This window comes from Capsicum annuum, chromosome 11, assembly GCF_002878395.1.
Source record: "Capsicum annuum cultivar UCD-10X-F1 chromosome 11, UCD10Xv1.1, whole genome shotgun sequence".
In the NCBI taxonomy this organism is placed as follows: Eukaryota; Viridiplantae; Streptophyta; class Magnoliopsida; order Solanales; family Solanaceae; genus Capsicum; species Capsicum annuum.
In genome coordinates, this window is record NC_061121.1 from 226247159 (window position 1) to 226267275 (window position 20117).

The 20117-nt window shown below is 33.3% G+C and overlaps 2 protein-coding genes and 1 long non-coding RNA gene across 13 annotated transcripts; 1 reads left to right on the forward strand and 2 right to left on the reverse strand.

Annotated features, from left to right (window-relative positions):
• Positions 1-2193: 2193 nt before the first annotated feature.
• On the forward strand, positions 2194-6971 carry LOC107847570 (probable receptor-like protein kinase At1g49730). Its single transcript, XM_016691907.2, has 7 exons — positions 2194-2481; positions 4141-4399; positions 4537-4589; positions 4694-4761; positions 5698-5787; positions 5934-6003; positions 6085-6971. The coding sequence occupies exons 1-7, from the start codon at positions 2415-2417 to the stop codon at positions 6399-6401; spliced, it is 924 nt and encodes a 307-aa protein (XP_016547393.2). The 5' UTR covers positions 2194-2414; the 3' UTR covers positions 6402-6971.
• A 236-nt stretch (positions 6972-7207) lies between these two features.
• On the reverse strand, positions 7208-10154 carry LOC107847569 (dnaJ protein homolog). The gene is made up of 6 exons (XM_047399817.1): positions 9786-10154; positions 8772-8937; positions 8516-8657; positions 8114-8390; positions 7823-8021; positions 7208-7719 (listed from the first exon to the last, which is right to left on the reverse strand). Exons 1-6 carry the CDS (start codon positions 9936-9938, stop codon positions 7397-7399), a joined length of 1260 nt encoding a protein of 419 aa, XP_047255773.1. The 5' UTR covers positions 9939-10154; the 3' UTR covers positions 7208-7396.
• Positions 10155-11120: 966 nt separating this feature from the next.
• LOC107848298 lies at positions 11121-15970 on the reverse strand. Of its 11 annotated transcripts, XR_007047499.1 has the most exons (9): positions 15765-15970; positions 15071-15225; positions 14532-14808; positions 13736-14433; positions 13176-13334; positions 12509-12788; positions 12261-12384; positions 11666-12159; positions 11121-11395 (listed from the first exon to the last, which is right to left on the reverse strand). It is a non-coding gene; the product is annotated as an uncharacterized LOC107848298 (long non-coding RNA). The 11 variants fall into 11 exon arrangements; XR_007047502.1 differs by having other exon boundaries at positions 11121-12384; positions 13736-14242; positions 14344-14433; positions 15765-15967; XR_007047498.1 differs by having other exon boundaries at positions 11121-12159; positions 15765-15967.
• Positions 15971-20117: the final 4147 nt, after the last annotated feature.

Here is a 20117-nt window from a genome sequence, read left to right on the forward strand (position 1 = left end):
ATAATACATTTCTGTACAATTGCTATAACACATAGCAAGCGGGTGTTGTTAAACAGTCTAAAAAAAGGCAGCTCGATACATAATATATTTTGAATTAATATAAGATTTCGAAAAAAATTACACAAAAATAAGCATGTTTTGTCAATTTTATACAGAGATATATAACTCAGACAATTTGAACATGTAACCTATAAAGTAAACGAGGAAGGAATCGATATTTTTTTAATTAAAATAATCTATCTTAACACAAATATCAATAAAATAATTCCACAATTCTAAGCTAATGACCTATATAGATCGCACAATTGTTTTTTTTTTACTGTTACTTCTACATCTCCTCCTTTAATTTAATCAATCTACCTTATGATACTCTTAAAACATAATATTACAATGAAAGCTTCAACTATGGCTTGGGTGAACACAAGTATGAAAATAATGATTACCCCATAGACAGGAGTGCAACAACAACCAATAACATATTCACCATAATTTTATAACCTAAGTAAGGTCTATAAAAAAAAAATATATGTATATTTTATTTATATCTTAACTATGTAGAGTAGTGAGATTATTTTTATGGTCCTCGACTAAAAGCCTATTTGGATGGTGGTTTGCCATGATTTCATAATTTATGGTATGGTGTAGTATGGTATGGTATAATATGGTATGGTACAGTACCATATTTAGATGAATTGTATCGTTCACTGCGGTTTAATAATAGATTTTTTGTTTGGTTTGATGGTATGGTACAGTATGGTAATAGGTAAATTTACTAAAATGCCCTTAATTGTAATACATTTGAGATATCAACTCTTTTATCCATATCAGTGCTAACATAACCAGTTGTTCTTTCTTTCTTGATGCTTCTCATAGCTACCCGATGATCCTTTTAAGATGCCAAATTCACAAGTGTATTTGCTAAACAAAGGTTTGACGAACGCAAACTAATGCAATCGGGAAGTACTTCCCAGTCAATAAAACAATTGGTATATATGTATGTATCTTAGAGTTCAAAAACCACTTCCCATGTATATGCTTTTTGTGCATTCACTCTGTTTCCCTCCATTTCAATTTTCAATTTTTTTTTTATCGAATTGAGTTTTTATTGGCATAAAACCACTACTACTAAATAACTGTGATCATTTTTCTCACTCTTTGAATTTTTATATTGCTAACAGGAAATCTTGCAATCTTCGATCTTGTTAACAAATGCGTAGTCTTAGCATGTATTTTGTTGATAAGGATAAAATAGGATTAAAGAAAATTATATAAGGGTATAGTTGGAAAAGAAAAATGAAAACCATGCCACACCATCAATTTGATGGTTCAATAAATTGCTTCATTCCATAATTATCAAACCATGAAATAGTAACATACCATACCACCATTTTTAGAAAATCATGAAAACAAACATGATTCTCATGGTAACCATACCATACCATACTATGAGAAACCACCATCCAAACAGGCTGTAAAAGAAAAAGATGTTTTCAAATTAAAATTGCAAGAAAAATATAAAAGTAAAATAGCAAGATATAAAATAAATAAAACAATAGATAGTAACACTCGATATAGAATAAGGAGAAGAGGAGAGGAGAAAGCTAGCTCATACCTTCCTCACATAAAATGCGACAACACTAACTACCTACTATCTTAATTCTCAATTTTTAAATTGTTCTCATATCTTAGGTCAAAGTTATATCATAAGTGTCTAAATCATCTTAATCTTACTTTCCTCATTTTTTATCACGATGACCACTCTCATGTTACCTCATATAACTTCATTTCTAATCTTTCTTTCCCACTATATTCACTCATCCATTTCATCTTCTGAACGTGAATGTTCTCGATAGTTTCATCACCAAAGGCGAAGCCACTTGTATCAAAAGATGATCAATTGCACATTTTTTATCAAAAAATTAGACTGTATATATAGGCTAAATGTTAACTACTATGATTATGTGTTTATTTTTGCAAACCCTTAAAGTAACCGAGAAAAAATTTACACACTCTTCGTTAAATTACTGCTTGCGCCACTGTGCGTCACAATGTTTTGATCTAACAAAATTGAATCATGCACAACTTTCAATCCACTTTTTACACTTCATCAAGTGGGGTCCACTACCCCAACCGCCAAATCACTGCCGTTAACTTTTAACAGAAAATCAAGACTATTCTGCAACCCTCCACCAAAACGCTAATTTTTTACAAAAATGAAAACACAAAAAGCACAGAATTTAATTTTTTTTTTTCCAATTTTACCAAAGGAAAAAGTTAGAATATATTCGATTATTAAAGTCAGAAGCAACAATGGGTCATGATAATAATCAGTTAGCCGACCCACATGTCACTTTTTTAGTTAGTAATAATAAAAGTTGCTTCTTTTTCTTGTCATTTTTCTGCAGAATCTGTCAATGGAAGCTTTGATTTTCAAGATCAGGCTTATTATTCTTTCTTGGGTACATTTAAGATCTCATTCAGGTAAACCCCATTTGCCTTAAATTATGTAAATTTGCATTTTCTTGAATTTTTACTTTAGTGGGGTTGAGTTGTGTGGAGTTCTTGAATGAGATTTTGTGTAATGGTGGGTTGGGGGGGGGGGGGGGGGGGGGGCTATTAGTTGCCCTGAAGTTAAAATTTGAATTGGGTTGTAATCTTTATAGTGATCTTGACTTGTTTTATGCTGGCTAGATGTGTGTCAGCAATAGATAAGCTCCTGTTTGGCCATAGATTTTGAAGTTGGAACTTGAGAATTTGAATGGGGTTGCAGTGAAGTTGTAAATTTTAGTGATTTTTTTTTTCAATTTTAACTTTATTGGGGTTTAGTTGAATGAGTTGTGTGTAGTTCTCGATTGGAAGAGTTTGTGTAATTGTGTGTAGGGTGGGGTTTTTAGTTAAAATATGAATTTGGTTGCTGTGAAGTTGTAATTATTAATGAATTTGATGGTGATCTTGATTTGTCGTTTTACGCTGACTAGATGTGCAGCAGCAGTATTAGCTCCCATTTGGCCATAGATTTTGAAGTTAGAAACTTGAAAAATTGAGTTTTTGAAGTTGTGTGAAATTGATTTTTTTTTTTTTCAATTTTAACTTTAGCGGGATTTAGTTGAATGAGTTGTGTGTATTTCTTGAATGGAAGATTTTGGGTAAGTGTGTGTCTGTTTGGAAACAGCCTTTCTACTTCATCAGAGGTAGAGGTATGGACTGCGTACATCTTACCCCCAGACCCCACTAAGTGGGAATACACTGGGTTTGTTGTTGTTGTTGTTGTGTGTCTGTTTGGAAATTGGGAGGTGTATTTGAATGGGGTTGTAGTAAAGTTGTAATTTTTAGTGAATTAATAGTGATCTTGATTTGTTGTTTTATGCTGACTAGATGTGTGTCAGCAGCAGTATTAGCTCCCGTTTGGCGATTGATTTTGAAATTGAAACTTGAATATTTGATTCTTGAAGTTTGTGAATTTGGAAGTTGAAGTACAAAAAAAATTGAAGTTTTCTGAGTGGACGTCCCAAAAACCCATAACTTGATTATATTTTGAAAAAATCTTACTCCCAAAATGTATGACCAAACGCTAGCTTAGTTTTTTCTTTCTTTTAACTTTATTCTGGATTAGTGTTATGTACTGATGGTTAATTCCTTTAGAATGGGTGAAAGAAATAGTAGAATTTATAATAGCATTGAAGTTGATGTTGATGTGAATTGAAGAAAACTGTACTACTATTTTTGTTAATTATAAAGTTTTGTACTTTGTCTTATTGTGCTTAGTAAGAGTGAGTAGCATTGTTAGTGGTTTTTAGTTGTAGTTTTTTTTTGGCAATACTGACATTGCCAATTGGTTAAGGGAAAAAAAGGGAGGGAAAATAAGAATTAAAAACGAAGTAGGCGACATCGAGAATATGATTGGCTAAGGACTTGTCTATTATCTTGTAGTTTCTGGTTCTTGAATCTTATTCTGTATATACTAGATTACATGACTGTAAAATTAAGAAATGGGCTTAATTTAGAAGTTTACTTGATTGCTTGGACTGACACGTTTATTTTAACTAATATTTTAAAGTTTAAGCTGGTGTCTACTGCTAGACACAGAGTTTGCCTTGAAAAATCATGGGATTTTTTGTTTTGAATGTAAATCAATTTCAGGTCCAATATCGTTGGTGAAACACTATTCTTATAAAGATATAAAGAAAGCAACTGATGGTTTTAGGAGATCTATCTACAACTCTTCCAAAAGAGTTGCTTACAGAGCAAAGTTTCAAAATGGCCATGCTGCAATTGTGAAAGAAGTCCGAGCTTTCGAAGATAAGGATGATGCTGCCTTCTACAGGGAGGTACAGTTACTCGGTCGCTTGCATCATCGACATATTGCTGCACTTAATGGGTTCTCTAGTGGTCCTAAGAGGTTAATTTCCTAAGCTTTGGCTTGATGACGTTTGTGATTTGTATAAAAAGTCCTATGTCTTGTTGCCTTTTCCCTCTTTTGCTTTATCATTTGGCTTCTATCTCTATTTTCTGATAGCAGATCTTGCCGATTTTCAGGTTTCTAGTCTTTGAAAATATGGAAAAAGGAAGTCTAAAGGAACACCTCTCTGGTAAGTTTAAGGGGAAATCCTTTTTTATTCTCTATCTACTTTTTCATTCGCTACTTTGTGTTGAATTTCATGGATGTGCTTCTTACTAAATGTGGTTCTCGCAGATCCTCTGATGACACCATTAAACTGGAGGATAAGACTGCAAATAGCAGTTGGGATAGCTGCCGCTTTAGTATGTTCCTGAAGCTCATATTACATTTACTCATATGCTGATTATTTCACTTTATGCTTTTTATGTTTCTCATTTACCACATTGAAGATATAGTTAATGGTCCATACTAGTAGTCATAGTATAACTCTGGGAATTTTGGCCTTTGACGTCTGTTGTTTTCTTGCACTTTCAATATCATTTTATTTTGTTGTAGTTATGTTTCTTTTTCAGAATGTTTTACATGTTCTCTATACATCCACTGTTTGTTGTGGACAATTGTCTGTCACTTCTGTTACGACTATAATGATTCTGTCCGTTGAAAGCTTTTCTCTTGCGCGGGTTGGTGAGGATTGAACACGAAGCAGAGGAAGCCCAAGTTGCGAGTCATTACCCACCTAAGCTGCAAACTTTGTGTGACGCACATGAAGGAGAGGCTTGAAGGAGAAGTAAGGACAAGATTTTCTAGTTTGAGCTCTGGGGCTTTCCCCTTTAATGGCCCTACACAGAGCGAGTATCAATCGGGCAATGAGTAAACGAAAAAAGGGACTGATACCAACCATTACACCACAGGGACGTTTTTGGAGGTGATTTTATGACCGTCAAGGATATGCTCAGAATGGAGCTTCTGACAGCGGCGCGGGGGAGAGCATGCGAATAGCACCTTTAACATTTATGTGGACCATATGAAGGAGATAAATAGGAGATCTCTGACTACAAATTGAAATTACATGAATGAATATATTGCATTTGCACCAATTACAGAGACCTTTTATTTAGTGTGAATTTTTAAAGCACCTGTGGTATCACTATTTGTGATCCTTGCTTAGCTCAAAATTGAATACTGGATAGTATATGCCGTAAAATGGACAATATAAACTTATTTGTGTTCCTCTATTCTAAGAATTGATCATCGCCTAAGTTTTGGATTACTGATGCTTGTTTCTTTCTTGATTGTAGGAATATCTCCACTTCTTTTGTGATCCACCGATGTACCACGTTTCAGTCAGTTCAAGTACCATCATGCTGGACGAGAACTTCACAGCTAAAGTGAGCCTCGCAATCTTTAGCACCTCTCTATAATAAAATTGCTCCATCATTATATTTGGTGTACATTTTTTAGACCTGCATCATCTTTTATTAAATTAGTCACATATGCCAAAACACTGACCATTTATGGGTTCCCTGTCATACAGCTCTGTGATGTTAGCCTCCTTTGTTCTGGCGAGAACAACAATCCAATTCCTACTTCTAAATGCTCCAAAGGTACGAGGCTTCTTTAGTATCATCACCTCAAATCATACAAGTTGTGGCCCTTGTTCAGATGTTGCATTGCTTATCTCGCAGAATGTAGAGATGAAATCTGCAAACATACAATCTTCCAGCTTGGTTTGCTGATCCTCGAGTTAGTCACCGGTCAATCCTCAGAAGATGGAGGCGTTGACTTAGTTCAATGGGTTCAAGATTCTCGTCTCCGAAGAAGATCCATTCACCAGATGATTGATCCAGATCTCGGAGACAACTATGATTTCAGAGAGCTTAAAGGTCTTTTGGCAGTTGCCAAAATGTGTGTACAATCTGTTCATAAGCCTAAAGTAAAGACCCCTCAAATTCTGTGGTATCTCCAAAAGAAATTGGGCAGGACTCGAGTAGTAGTATACTGATGACTGGAGTCATGTGTTTACAAGGTGTTCACAAATACAGATATCATTGCTTCTGTGAGTAGACAGTTTTTTTTTTCTGCAAGTAGTCTACTTAGAGCCCTGGCGTAAGCGGCAAAGTTGTTGTGGGGGTCAAGCTTCGGAAACAGCGCTTGCAGAAATCCAATTTATTGTTAGGCCATGTATAATATACCCTTGTGGTCTAGCACTTTCCGGAACCGTCAACATAGTGAGAGCTTAGTACATCAAGTTGTCCATTAGTCTGCTTTTTAACATTGATTTATGAGATTAGATCTCTTCATAGAAACAAGATCCTTGTTGAGGATGTGCATACTAGATCACTCCAAAATAAGACTCATAGATCCTTGTTGAGGATGTGCATACTAGATCACTCCAAAATAAGACTCATATTAGACTGCATCTGAATATAGTCCAGTTTTTTAGTCATCTTGTAATAAGAAAACATTCGGCAGATCAAAATTAGGTGTGAGTTATCTCCCCTTGTCTTTCATGTATTGTATCAAATTCATTGATAATGAGATGGAAAAAATCTTCCTTCCTTATTTACTGGCATCATTGGTGAAAATCTCATCTATTGGTGATTTGGAGTACTGATGATTTACACATAACGGAAGCTGAATACCTTAAACATAGCAAGAGCTTTAGTGCACCAAATTGCCTTTTTTAAGGGTGAGAACAAGTTGAAGCGTTCAGCACCTGTTGAGATTTGATTATTTTCTCTCTAGTGTGTAACTGAGGAGAATTTTAGTAGTAAAACTGAAATGAAACTGAACAAATTGAGAAGCATCTGATGGGGAAAAGAAAATTATATTACTGTTTCACTAGATTAAGCAGCTGTTTTGACTTCCCAGTACATGGCATTACCAAAACAACAAGAATGGTAGTAGTAAAAACCAAACTAGAAGCAAATTCAAGATGGATACTTCTTGCCCTCCCCATTATCTGATCCTGCTACTGCACCAAAACCTCTTTGATGTTTACTGTTGTGCACATTGTACTCTCTGTGCTCCACCACCAGGCATCTCTTCATCCTCATCATATGCTTCCTGTTGTGCAGCTTGTTTCCTTCTCATTTCCTCCTCCATATTCACATCATGTAATGTAGTTTCTTCACATTCATCCAGCTCCATGTCCGAGTACTGTGACTTAGGTCTTGCTGGTAAGATTGCCTCTAGAGCCTGCACTTGTTCCGGGCTCAATGAATCGGGGAATTCAACGATGAAATGAATATACAATTTACCCTTCATGAATGGTCTTTGGTACACCGGCATTCCTTCATCGTTAATCGCCTTGAATTGATCTGCAGTAGTTGGAACAACAGGCAAAATCAAGATTCAGAACTAAAATCGCTGAATTACAAACATATTCAATGTAATATCGGTAAGTATGAAGGTGTTACTAACCAGGTTTAACAACTTCTCCAGGATTTGATTTTATGAGGAGTTGTCTGCCATCCAAGTGTGTCAATATGAAGTGGAAACCACACAATGCTTCAGTTAGGCTCAATGTGTGATCTACAAACAAATCTTCACCCTTACGCTTGAACCTCGGATGTTCTTTCTGCTGGAGCACAAAAACTATATCTCCAGTAACTGTATCAGGCTGCAAGATACTAAAAACCAGGTCAGAAACCACCACAGGCTAAATTGTTAACGTTAATGTATTAACCTGTTGGAGAAGACAGATGATCTTACCGCTTCATCAGCCTCTCCGGGGAATGTAATTTTCTGTCCATTTTGCATTCCTTTTTCAACATGAACTTCAAGGACTTTCTTTTCCGGGACTACCTTTTCACCTTTGCATTGAGGGCAACGGTCCTTATCATCTATCGTCTCTCCGGTGCCCTTGCATTCATTACAAGGATGTTGCATTTGCTGAATCATTCCAGGACCAAGTTGCCTGATTGAAACCTTCATACCAGTACCTTTACAACCAGAACACTTAGTTGAAGCGCCAGACTTTGACCCCTTGCTGCAGTTATAGAAACAAACAATACAATGTAAGAGATCTCATTTTTTTCATTTAACCATTTAGTACTTATAAATCATTCAAATGCTACGAAACCAAGGGGTAATGGGTGCGAGAGAGATACTAACCCGCTACACTTGGAGCAAATGACATTGCGTGAAAGGGAGAGTTTCTTGGTTATCCCACTGTAAAGGTCCTCAAGAGAGACCTTCAATGGATGCACAACATCTTCACCTCTCCTCTGTCTTCGCCCCCTACCACTACCACCACCTGCTCAGCAAGAACATATCGAGTTATTCAAGTTTCAAACAGCAATAATAGCAATTACTACGCACTTAATAGAATATCAACAAGAATCATAAAAGCTTCTTCATGAAATCTAACCTCCAAATGGATTTCCACCAAAGAAGGATTCAAAGATATCGAATGGATCGTGCATGCCACCACCACCACCCATTCCTTCTTTCAGTGCATCTTCTCCATATTGATCGTAAATTTCACGCTTCTGTGAGTCACTCAAAACCTCATAAGCTTGAGCTAGCTCCTTAAACTGCAAGAGGGGAACAACTATTGTTAGATCACCACATTGACACTACCAAAATATGATCAAGATCAAGAATCACAAATCCACTTATAGCCTAACAACAATAACCAATCATGAAAGTGTAGCTTCCCACTATCTTATCAATCAAGAATACAAACAGTTCCAGAAAGAGTCACCATCACGAGTGTGCCTGTCTAATTGACTAGATCTTCATTCCAAATTCTCAAGGTCCAGAAAGAATCATCCTAATTCTTAGTCAAGACAAACATACAAGCATATCAACAACAACAAACACAGCACCAACACCATATAAAGAAAAAAGAAACAGCTGCAGTAGCACAAAATTCTCCAAATTGGGACACAAACATCCCATAGGAAACTAGATGACACAAACACCATAACAATAACAACGAAAAGCACCAACAACCCATACAAAGTAGTATCGTCCACAATGTAGTCATTTAAAAAGTCTTGTTTGGGGTAAATTCTCTCCCATTTACGTTTTTCAATATTGATTTTCAGCAGGTAGCTCGTCTGACCAAGCATTATTATTAATATGTTTTTAGTATATTTTTCTTTGTCAACATAATATGCAACTACTACTAGCTTCCTAACGCCGTATCGATTTCCAACCCACAACAACATCAACATACCCCGTGTATTCCCAACACTCCCAAATGAGAACAAAGACTATAACCTCCTAAATGTCAAAATTTCACCTTTAGTCATCCTAAACACAGCAATTCTACAATATAAATAAACATAACAACACACACACACACACAAAGCCTCCCAAATTGGAACAAAAACTTGGAACTTTCTTGAAGAAACCAAAAAGGGGTGTGCCACCTTACCTTTTCAGGATCACCACCCTTATCAGGGTGATTTTTCATAGCAGCTTTTCTATAAGCTTTCTTGATTTCATCTTCTTTTGCATTCTTTGAAACACCCAATATTTCATAATACCTTGTATTATCACTCTGCTTTTTACCTCCTCTTCCAAACATCTTTTCTTCCTAATTTTTTTCAAGATTCTATTATTTTTCCAAGAAGATTGTTATCAAGATTCAAAAGGGGGCGTGTATATATAGACTTTTTTGACGGTTCAGATGAAATCTTGATCCTAGTTGGATTGGGAATACTGGAGAATGCTCTAGAATTTTCTCAATTATTTCCAATTATGATTTTTGGCCTTTGCGATTTTGGAGTTCTAGACTGTTCTATATTAAGGAACCAAGCTTCCTGAAATATTCTTTGAAATTTAATGACCGGAGAAAAATATTCTTTTTAATAAATTATTTCAAAAATAGCCACATTTTACTGAAAAACTCACCTTTCATAATTATATTTTACATAATTATCATTTATTGCACAACCATAATTATCATTTATAATCGTTGTGTTCAATTTACGCATAATTATTATTTATAACCGTTGTATTCAATTTACTCCGTTGTATTCAATTTAGGGTTATTATTTTGACAACAATTACTCATTATATGATAAGTTTGTTAATGAATCTTTGTTTGTTATTGAGGGGTGCAGCCTCAGTTTCAAAAACTAGAATAATAACCCAATTACGCTAAATTAAAAAAAAGCATTAAGAAATATATAATTAAAGAAATAAAGATTGAAAATGAAAGATAAATAATATTAAAAAAGAACGAAAAATATATTTTAAAAATAAAAAAATATAAAGGTAAATTAAAAAATAGAAAATCAAAGAAATTAGAAAGTAACTCTATAATTACATTTGATTACACTCAAATTCAATTCTCTTATATCCTTCCAAACATGCATTATCATAGATTTTGAAAATTTATCCAAAAATATGTTAATTCGATCTTCAAATATTTTTGAGTTGTCAAAAACAACTCAGACCGATACTTTGGGGGGTTAGGACTTTACTCATGAAACATCAAAAAAAAATTCAAATAAAATATATATCCAACCACAACTTCAAATTTTAAAAAACAAAAGATAAAAAAAAATACATTTTCAAATTTCAAGTTTCAAATTCAATCTATGGTCAAACAAAAAATAAACATGAAATAAAAATTAAGAATCAAAACCCGTTATTTCAAACAATAATAATATAATAAAATAACAATAATCACAATTACCTCTTATATTAGAGACTAGATGTGGAAGCCCATGCAAGCACGGGCCCAACGATATTGCAAGAGAGATGTAGCATATTAAAACTATTAACATAATGGTTTCGTACATTAAACGGTGATTGTTATATCAAAGCGCAAAAACAAACACATGCAGCTGTGCCAAGGTAAACAGTGTCTGTACATTGAAATGTCTACTGTTGTTTACATCAAAAGACAAAAACTTAGTTCAGGCAGCCAGCTAGCTGATGCTGGTATAGGCAAGCGAAGTGCATCTGTACATGCTATACCATCTGATGAAGTGGATAGTGCTAAGAAAAATGTGAAGAAAGGTTATGGAGTTACAGCTGCAGAAGAAGAAAAAATAAGTGATGCTTCAGTAACATGAGTAGTATGCATACAGTGACATATAACATATTATTAATATATATAATAATTAAATATGAAAGGACAATTAATCATGTGAAATACTGATCTGAAGAAAGGGTATTTAATCCGTTAATACGTTTAGGCATATGACACCAAAAAAGTGAATGGGATGAACATGTTATGTATTTGTGGAGGTGATGAGAAGGAACATAATCATGTAAAGTCAGATGAAGAAGTAATACATATACCTTTTAATGTGTCTAGTCAGGTACGCATATGTAAGAGGATCCATACACACTGTATCTCTATTGTAACTGTAGCACACAAGAAAATTAGGGCTAGCACATACAATTCCAACTATACAACACTATTTACTTCACAGTAAAAAAAAAAAAAAAAATTCTCTTTAATCCTCATAAAAGGAAAATCGCATCCAAAAGCTCGAAACTAAATTAGAGAAATCCAGTTTTTTCCAATATAATTGAAGTGTGAAGATCCATCGAAAAATGAGAATAGAGAATGCAGATGAAATATCAAAGTGTTGTTACCTTCAATCCTTTTTCGCGGGTGTAGATGGTTCAATTTTCTGCCTCTTACCTGTTTGTTCTATTTCAGTGAATGACACAACACCTAGCGCATCTGCTTTTTGGTCTGGTAATCTGGAAGCTGACTTTTGTAATTGGAGTTTAAACAGTTTACGATCAAGTTGGTGATTTATACCAGCAATAGATAGTGATTGTTTCTAGGTGGAAAAGGTAAAAGATAGTACATTAAATAGGAGTTAGTGGTAGAATGAAATTGTAAGAGGAGTTTCGCCATAGATAATAGTATGTATTTTTATACCTGGAAAACAACTTTGTCATATATTTGGTTGGCAGTTAGGGACAGTATTCTTTTTGCTAACGCTTCTCACACTGTTGCTGTAATTGTCCTGCTGGAATCTGTTATGTCAATGTTGAAGTGGCGCCTGTAAGGAAAGAGACAAAGCTGCAACATTAAAGTTTCAGGTGTGGAGGCAAATGTACAGGATGAATCTATTTCATTGTGGAGTAATAGTATGAGAACGTGTAAAGAACGGTACAATATCCTACCAATAGGTTTTGTTGTATCATTAGTGATATGAACCCGACAGAAATCACCATTTTTTGCGTTTTACTCGGCAGAAGCTGTAAATTACAGAACATATAGGCATGTGCTTATACTTTATGAGAGCATGTTCTATGCAGACCAAACAAACATTTCCACCCCGTCTGTCATAAAAACATCTTCATGACGCACATGGATAAGCTGGTCCCGATTGACTGTTTCCGTGCAACTTAAATCATTGTGACTCAATAGCTAGGTTGAAACAGAATTTTGCTATAGGCAGACCTGGGTGGAGACAAAACAGAGATTTTAAGAACAGTCGAGGTTATGTTAATTTTACGAAACAAAGGGTACAGTGCTTTGGGTGATAGTGTCCATAGTAGTACAGAATGTAAGATGATGAGATATAGCAACCGAGAACAGAAAAACATGGATGAATTTCTATCAAATTCCAAATGCAGTTTCTCAAATGTAGGTTTTTCTAATATACCTGTTATATAGTGTGAAACCTCATTTCAACTTGAACTGCTCTCTCTCATTCATCAAATTTGCAAATACTTTTAGTTTCAAATGTAATATCATTTCAAACAATTCCCTAAATGTATGTATTCTTCAGCAGCGAATGGACTCAATTTCAAGAAACTGAGCTGCAGTAAAGTTTGTAGTAGTTACCTGGGGACCAATGGCCGGTGTAGTTTACAGTTGAAGCAGTGGACCATTTTTTTTGTTTTAGGACGTACCATACTGATTGCAGTGTGAACAAGCAAGCAAGTAAAATGATTGAGAATGATCGGGAAGCGATATTCTGCCTTCCATAGGAACAGTCTGTACCTGCAACATAGGTGTATGGGAACATCAAAAACTTATTGAAAGCAGCTGCGATAAAACTCTGGATTACAATTCTGAAGTGTTTATGTGCTCAGCTATGCAATCTTTTAAGGTGGCCTAAAAAAGTACAAATTAACCTTTTTGTATGAAGTTAATTAATGTAAATTGCAGAATTAGTACATGCCAGAAAATACACATTCTCATTTCTCATTGTAGGAATGGATCTGAATCAAGTTTCTTACGTTATATTGTTGAGCAATAACGCATACATTATGATAGAGTTACACTTTTGGTTGTGTCTCTGCTGTGTAACTAAGGTTGGTTATTTCAGTTCGGATACGGAAATAGTTAGTACATACATATACATACTGTGGAATAAAATACATACTGTGGAATAAACTAACCGTAGACAACGATTGGGGAATGGTGGATACAGATTGTACTTGATCTTCAACAGGTGCAAGATTGAGTGAGGGGGTTGATGAGGAGGAGCTTCTTAAAGTATAAGATGACAACATTTGTTCGTTCTGCTTGACCCTGGAAAATGTTGAATTTAAATAGGGCAAATATTTTCATACATCTTTGTTAAGGGGGAGTAAGTTAATGTATATCAGTTCATCAGGGTATTTGCCTGCACGTATTGAGGATTTGGTAAAATTGTTGTTTGATATCTTGTTGCCAATGTCAGAGCTGCGTATGTGAAAGGCGGAAAGTTTTTTTAGTTGACCACATAGAAAGAAGAACTAAAAAGAAAGAGTGCATAGAATATTGTAAATAATATACCACCACGAAATTCAGGGACGCCTATACGCTTGGCAAGAATGACTGGATGCTCGTGTAGGTGATCCAATAAGGTTGTTCCCTCATTGTTAGCTAGGTCATCCCATATAGTAAATAGAAAAGGTTTCTTGCTGGTGGGTATACCAATCGCATAAATTGTTATAGTGAAAGCATATTTTACCAAGCAAACATAAGGTTTGGTGAACTTCATGCAAGGGGAAGACTAAATTACTTTGATCCATCAAAATCGCTTCCCGAAAGTGTTAGCTTTGGTCAGCTGTGTATTGCAGGGCGCTGCAGTTTACTACTACTGCCAGAAAATCTGGTGTAATGGAAAACAACATGTTGAGTAATAAATTGATTACTACGGGCTATTTAGTTGATGGGGTAAAATGGCAAAGATGTAAATTGGGAGCTTACCAAATTCAACACCTGGGTGTTGTTGCTCAATCGCTAAGAAAGGAAGTGTGATTAACTTTTCTGGAGCAGGCAGTGGTGCTTCCAATCCATCGTTGTCGGTAATCGATTCAACAATTGTGTATTTGTCAGCTATCCATTCGTACGTAACAGCTCGTATCGAGTAACTACGGGGATCCCTAACTTTCGCAGAAGAAACAAGATGTGTGTGGAAAAGGAGGAACAAGTTGTCGTATCTGGGAATATCATTGCCGTATAGCACTATGGAAACTTATTGTTCCTGTAGTTAAGTGAAAGAGAAGCAATTTCAAATTCTAAAGCGTTATTGTAGCTAACGTTGTTGTAGTTAAGTGAAAGAGAAGCAACTTCAAATATGCTGTTGCAATTATAGAGGAAATTAGTAGACTTTTCAATCTGTCTTTTCCTGAGGTGCAAATTCCTTTTTTCATAACAAATATTTTGCGGATTCTAAAGCGTTATTGTAGCTAACGTTTACAATATCAGCTTGAGTATTTATGGGGTGGATATGGAGAGAAACTTACTCTTTCATCTTGTACGAGTATTGTTTGGAAAAGGTCAGATGAGTCTCTGCTCTTGCGAGGACGAAACTTGTCAATTACCTGAACCTTGCAGGTTTAGTCTGTAGTTTCCTTTGTGATGGAGTCCATAAGAAGTCTCTGATCCAATATGGCATCCGCTGTTGCATTGTCAAAATGGAAGGTGAATTAGGTAGCAACATACATAATAAGAGAGGAAAAAACTGATAAAAGCAGCTGGTACAGGATGGAAGAATAGTGGGTGTTGCAAGCCAGCAGCCGGAAATGTTACAGCTGGTTGGAAAATCTAGTCTACAGAAATTCGAAGCTTTTGAACCAACCCAGTCGATCTATACAAAGAACTTCACTACTTTAGATATTCGTACATATAACTTTAGTTTGAATAGGAAAAGTATATGCGGAACAAAAATTCAAAGCTTTCGAACGAAGCTTGTTCATCCATACAAACAACTTCCTTTTGAACTATGTAGTTAAGCGAAATGAAAGGTTACATGTTATAAGTTGGTCGTCCATCCAAAATAGACAGATTAATCAATATTTCAACAAATTGATCCAAAAGCAGAAACAAAACTGATTGACCCAACAATCTAACATAAAAGGTAAATAGGATAGCAACAGTTAGTACCTCTCCGCTGATTTAATTAACAAATTACAGAGTCACTGCAACAGATGGATTTACCTTAAACAACAAAAGTAAAAGCAAACAATAATTGATCAATCTAGAAATCAAGCCTCAGTAGTTGTAAGAGTAATTTCTCGAATTACACGTACAATATGAAGAGACAGCTGTTGTTACCAACCCAAATACCAGTTGTTCATCACTTATTATCATATATATAATTAGTAAAATGACATGTAGAGATGCATGATGAAGAAAGCATACGTGAAAGAATGCTAAACATCTAACTAAATTTAGAGGACGAAATTACCCTCAATTATGCCAGTTCACCTCCTGCCTGGTTAAGTTGTTTCACGGGCTCTTATACTTCTACTACATACCGAGGCCCGTGCTAGCTATAAATTATTTTTTATTTTAATTTATATAGTATAAATATAATTTAAATAATCAATTATATTTTTAATATATTTATAGTTGTTAACTATTATAATTTTTATGTAATTTTCAAATAATATATGTTAATCTTCTTCTCCAAATTTTTATGGCATTAATAGTCAATTATTATTTTTTAAATAATTTAAGTTTTAATTATTGAGATTTATAATATTTTTTCTTCTATTCCAATTTAAGTGATTTATAGTATTTTTTTTACATTTATTTTTAAAATATATAACAAATTAATTTTTTTTAGACATTTCAAGTGTAACTATTATCATTTATAATAATTTTTATGTAATTTTTAATTAATATATGTTACTCTCCTTATCCAAATTTTTGTGGTATTGATAGTCAATTATATTTTAAAAATAATTTAGTTTTTAAATTATTGTGATTTATAATACTTTTTCTTCTATTCCAATTTAAGTGATACTGATATAATTTCAAGAGTTCGATAAATATTTTATATCTTTTGATTTTTTTATGTTATTAATTATTATGATTTATAGTATTTATTATGTATTTTTATCTCAATTTATGGGAAACAAATAAAATTTAAATAATTAATTATTTTTAATATGTTTTTAGATATTTTAAGTTATTATCTATTGTAATTTATAATACTTTTTTAGCACTGTAATTTACTTATTTAAGCCGTTAGCTATTGTAATTTATAGTACTCTTTTCTTTTCGAAACTTTTGTAACATGGATAGTCATTTATATTTTAAAAATAATTTAAGTTTTTAATTATTGTGATTTATAATATTTTTTATTTTATTTCAATTCAAGTGACAATACTTGACGAAAAAATTTAAGTTGACATCATATAAGACGTCAAGTTAATTTAAAACATCAAAAGTTAATTTATATCTTATGTCTATTTTATATTTTCTTAAAATATTATTATTTTTTAATAGTTAAACTACTTATATTAATTAATTAGGGGTAACATAGTAAAAATATGGTTGAAGCAGCTGAGACAGATACGCCATAAATGACTAGTTTATTTTTTTAATTAAATATTATTAATTTTTTAATACATAAATGTCATATAATAATTAATTAGAAGTGATTTAATAAAATTACAGAGCAACCAGGTCAATGTCGACGAGGAGGAGGACGGGATATTTTAAAAATAATTTAAGTTTTTAATTATTGTGATTTATAATACTTTTTTTTCTATTTCAATTTAAGTGACACTGATATAATTTCGAGAGTCGATCAAATATCACGATTGAAGTAACGAAGTAGACATGTCTTAAGTGACTCATAATATAATTTATTAGAAGTGATATAACAAAATTGCTATAAAAAATACCTGTGAAAAAAATTTAAGTAGGTATCATATAAGAAGTCAAGCTAATTTAAAACATCAAGAGTTAATTTATCATTTTATGTTTATTTTATGTTTTTATTAAATATTATTAATTTTTAATAGTTAAACGACTTATAATAATTAATTAAGGGTGACGTAGTAAAATTATGATTGAAGCAGCTAAAGCAAACATGTCGTAAATATCTATTTTACTTTTTAAATTAAATATTATTAATTTTTTAATACATAAATAATATATAATAATTAATTAGGGATGATATAGTAAAATCACGAAGCAACAGCTGAATGTCGGCAAGGAGGACGACGGAAAGCTCGTGGCAGTTGTTTCAACTGTCTCTTATAATAAAAGAGAATATTATTAAATTTTTAATACTTAGATGACTTATAATAATTAATTAAGGGCAATATAATAAAATTATGATTGAAACAGCTGAAGCGAACGTGTCATAAATATCTATTTTATTTTTTAATTAAATATATTATTTTTTTAATGTATAAATGACATATAATAATTAATTAAAGGTGATATAATAAAATCACTGAGCAAGCAGCTGGATTGTCGACAAGGAGGACAACCCGGAGCTGCTCAAACTCCCTCTTATATATTAGTAGAAAACTAGATTTAGGAGCCCGCGCCCAATAATAGTAACGTAGCTATAATTTATAACTGTCAGTTTTGTATTTTCAGCCACGAATGAGGCCGTTTATTGTTTCGTTGAACACCCATTAATGTGAAGTGTGAGAAGATCCTACAAATAAGCAAAATAAATAGTAACTATCAAGTGATATGGTAAACTAATGTAATCATGATTCAAGATTAACAGATTACTAATCTTCTATTAGATAATTTGAAATAATGATCCTACTCTGTATATATTTGTATGGAATTGCTACTATTGGACAAATTTGAATAGTAAGCAAACATTATATATATCACCTCTAGAATGACAATATTACTAAAACTGTCAAAAACATCTTAATTACATGATAAGAGTTTAGAATCTGACCTAGGAGGAGCCCATTTAGATGTAACGATTCGGCGATTGGCGATGCGAACAATGGAAATGAAACCATTTGTGAGGAATACGATGGGAGAGTAAAAAATTAATTGGAACCATGTAAAAATAGTGTAAATTTTTGTCTCCGCTCAGATGAACCTTTCAACCCTGTACTAAACATCAAAAACAACATGAAAGTTTGTTTCTTTTCGATCAGATTCTCACAAAGAATAAGAAAATGAAATGATCAAACGCTACTACAGCAACAGTAGCTATAGGAATTCCATCATATTAAAAACCAATAATATCATCATCATCATGGACTTGAGGTAATAAAATTGAAGCCAACATAATTAAGAAAAGAACTTTATGAATAAAAGCATTACTCAATTACAAAAGTACTAATAAAATAATGATCCGAAAGCTCAAAGTACTAAAAGGTGTGGTCAACGAAAAGTAAAGTTACTAATTGATGCGTTGATAGAGTGCAACTAATAATTATTGAAACTTCTTATAGATTATTACTGCAGGTAGCGAAGAAATCCATGTTTACATCAAACTAAAGATCAACTAAAAATAATATCTTTGGAATGTGGTTGTGATGAATCAGTAAGCATGAGTTGAAAGTGGCTTCAGCTTTAAGAATACCCACCACAAAATAGAAACAGGAAAAAATCAAATCATTGTCAGTTCTCATAACAATGTAAGGTAAGACCAGTTAAGGCTAAAGTTCATTAAAAATCATTTCAATGGCTAGGAATAAATAGAAGTTTATGTAAAAAAAAAGTAATAGTTTAAAGTGTAAAACTAACACAAGATCTGTTAAAATGAAAATTACCTTTTGACAGACGAGGAGTTCATTTATGTAGTTGGTATGGCACAAATTAACGTAGGAAAACAAAGTTTGTATAGTTTATATAGAATTTATGCAGAATTGGATATCATAATTTGCATAACCATAAAAGATTTTTGAATTAGTTATTCTAAGTTTTTATTTATTTTGTAGATTAATTATACATATATAAATAAAAGTAGAAATACCTGTTGAGGTTGAAGACAACTTTTTTGTGGCGAAAGAAGCGTAGCCAAAAGAATATACTACCATCCAAAGATCTATTTATGTAAACGCTTTCTGAATGATTTCATTGTATACCACGTTGTAAGTTGAATGATCATCATCGTCATCTGGTGTTGATGGTCGAATTAATAGTTTCACCCCAGTGGAACTTCTTGCTCTTGATATTGCTACATAGAGTTGTCCATGCGAGAAAACAGGTTCTCGTGTCCATGCAAGAAAATAGGTTCTAGTAAATAAATTCCAACAAAATTCAGTGTTTGACCCTGAGCTTTATTTATTGTCATAGCAAAACATAACCGCAAAGGATATTGTGTTCTTTTAAAGGGAACAAGTAATTTTTCATCTGCAGATGATAGTAACGGTATTTTTAGAATAAATACATGTGTATTTTTGAAGTTTTCATTTGCAATTGTAGCACTTATAACATGTTTTTGAAGATCATTACATATAAGTCGTGTACCATTGCATAAGCCCTCAAAAGAATTTAAATTTCGTAATAACATAACAGGACAATTTTTTTTTTAATGTCAATTTATGTGGGGGTAAACCAGCAGGATGTAGA

Coding starts and splice junctions, on each gene's coding strand:
- LOC107847570 (XM_016691907.2), top strand. CDS start 2,415: ATGGAAGCTTTGATTTTCAAGATCAGGCTTATTATTCTTTCTTGGGTA. Junction 2,482..4,140: donor ACATTTAAGATCTCATTCAG/GTAAACCCCATT, acceptor AATCAATTTCAG/GTCCAATATCGTTGGTGAAA. Junction 5,788..5,933: donor ACGAGAACTTCACAGCTAAA/GTGAGCCTCGCA, acceptor CCTGTCATACAG/CTCTGTGATGTTAGCCTCCT.
- LOC107847569 (XM_047399817.1), bottom strand. CDS start 9,938: ATGTTTGGAAGAGGAGGTAAAAAGCAGAGTGATAATACAAGGTATTAT. Junction 8,658..8,771: donor TGGTGGAAATCCATTTGGAG/GTTAGATTTCAT, acceptor CTTGCTGAGCAG/GTGGTGGTAGTGGTAGGGGG. Junction 8,022..8,113: donor CCGGAGAGGCTGATGAAGCG/GTAAGATCATCT, acceptor AGTATCTTGCAG/CCTGATACAGTTACTGGAGA.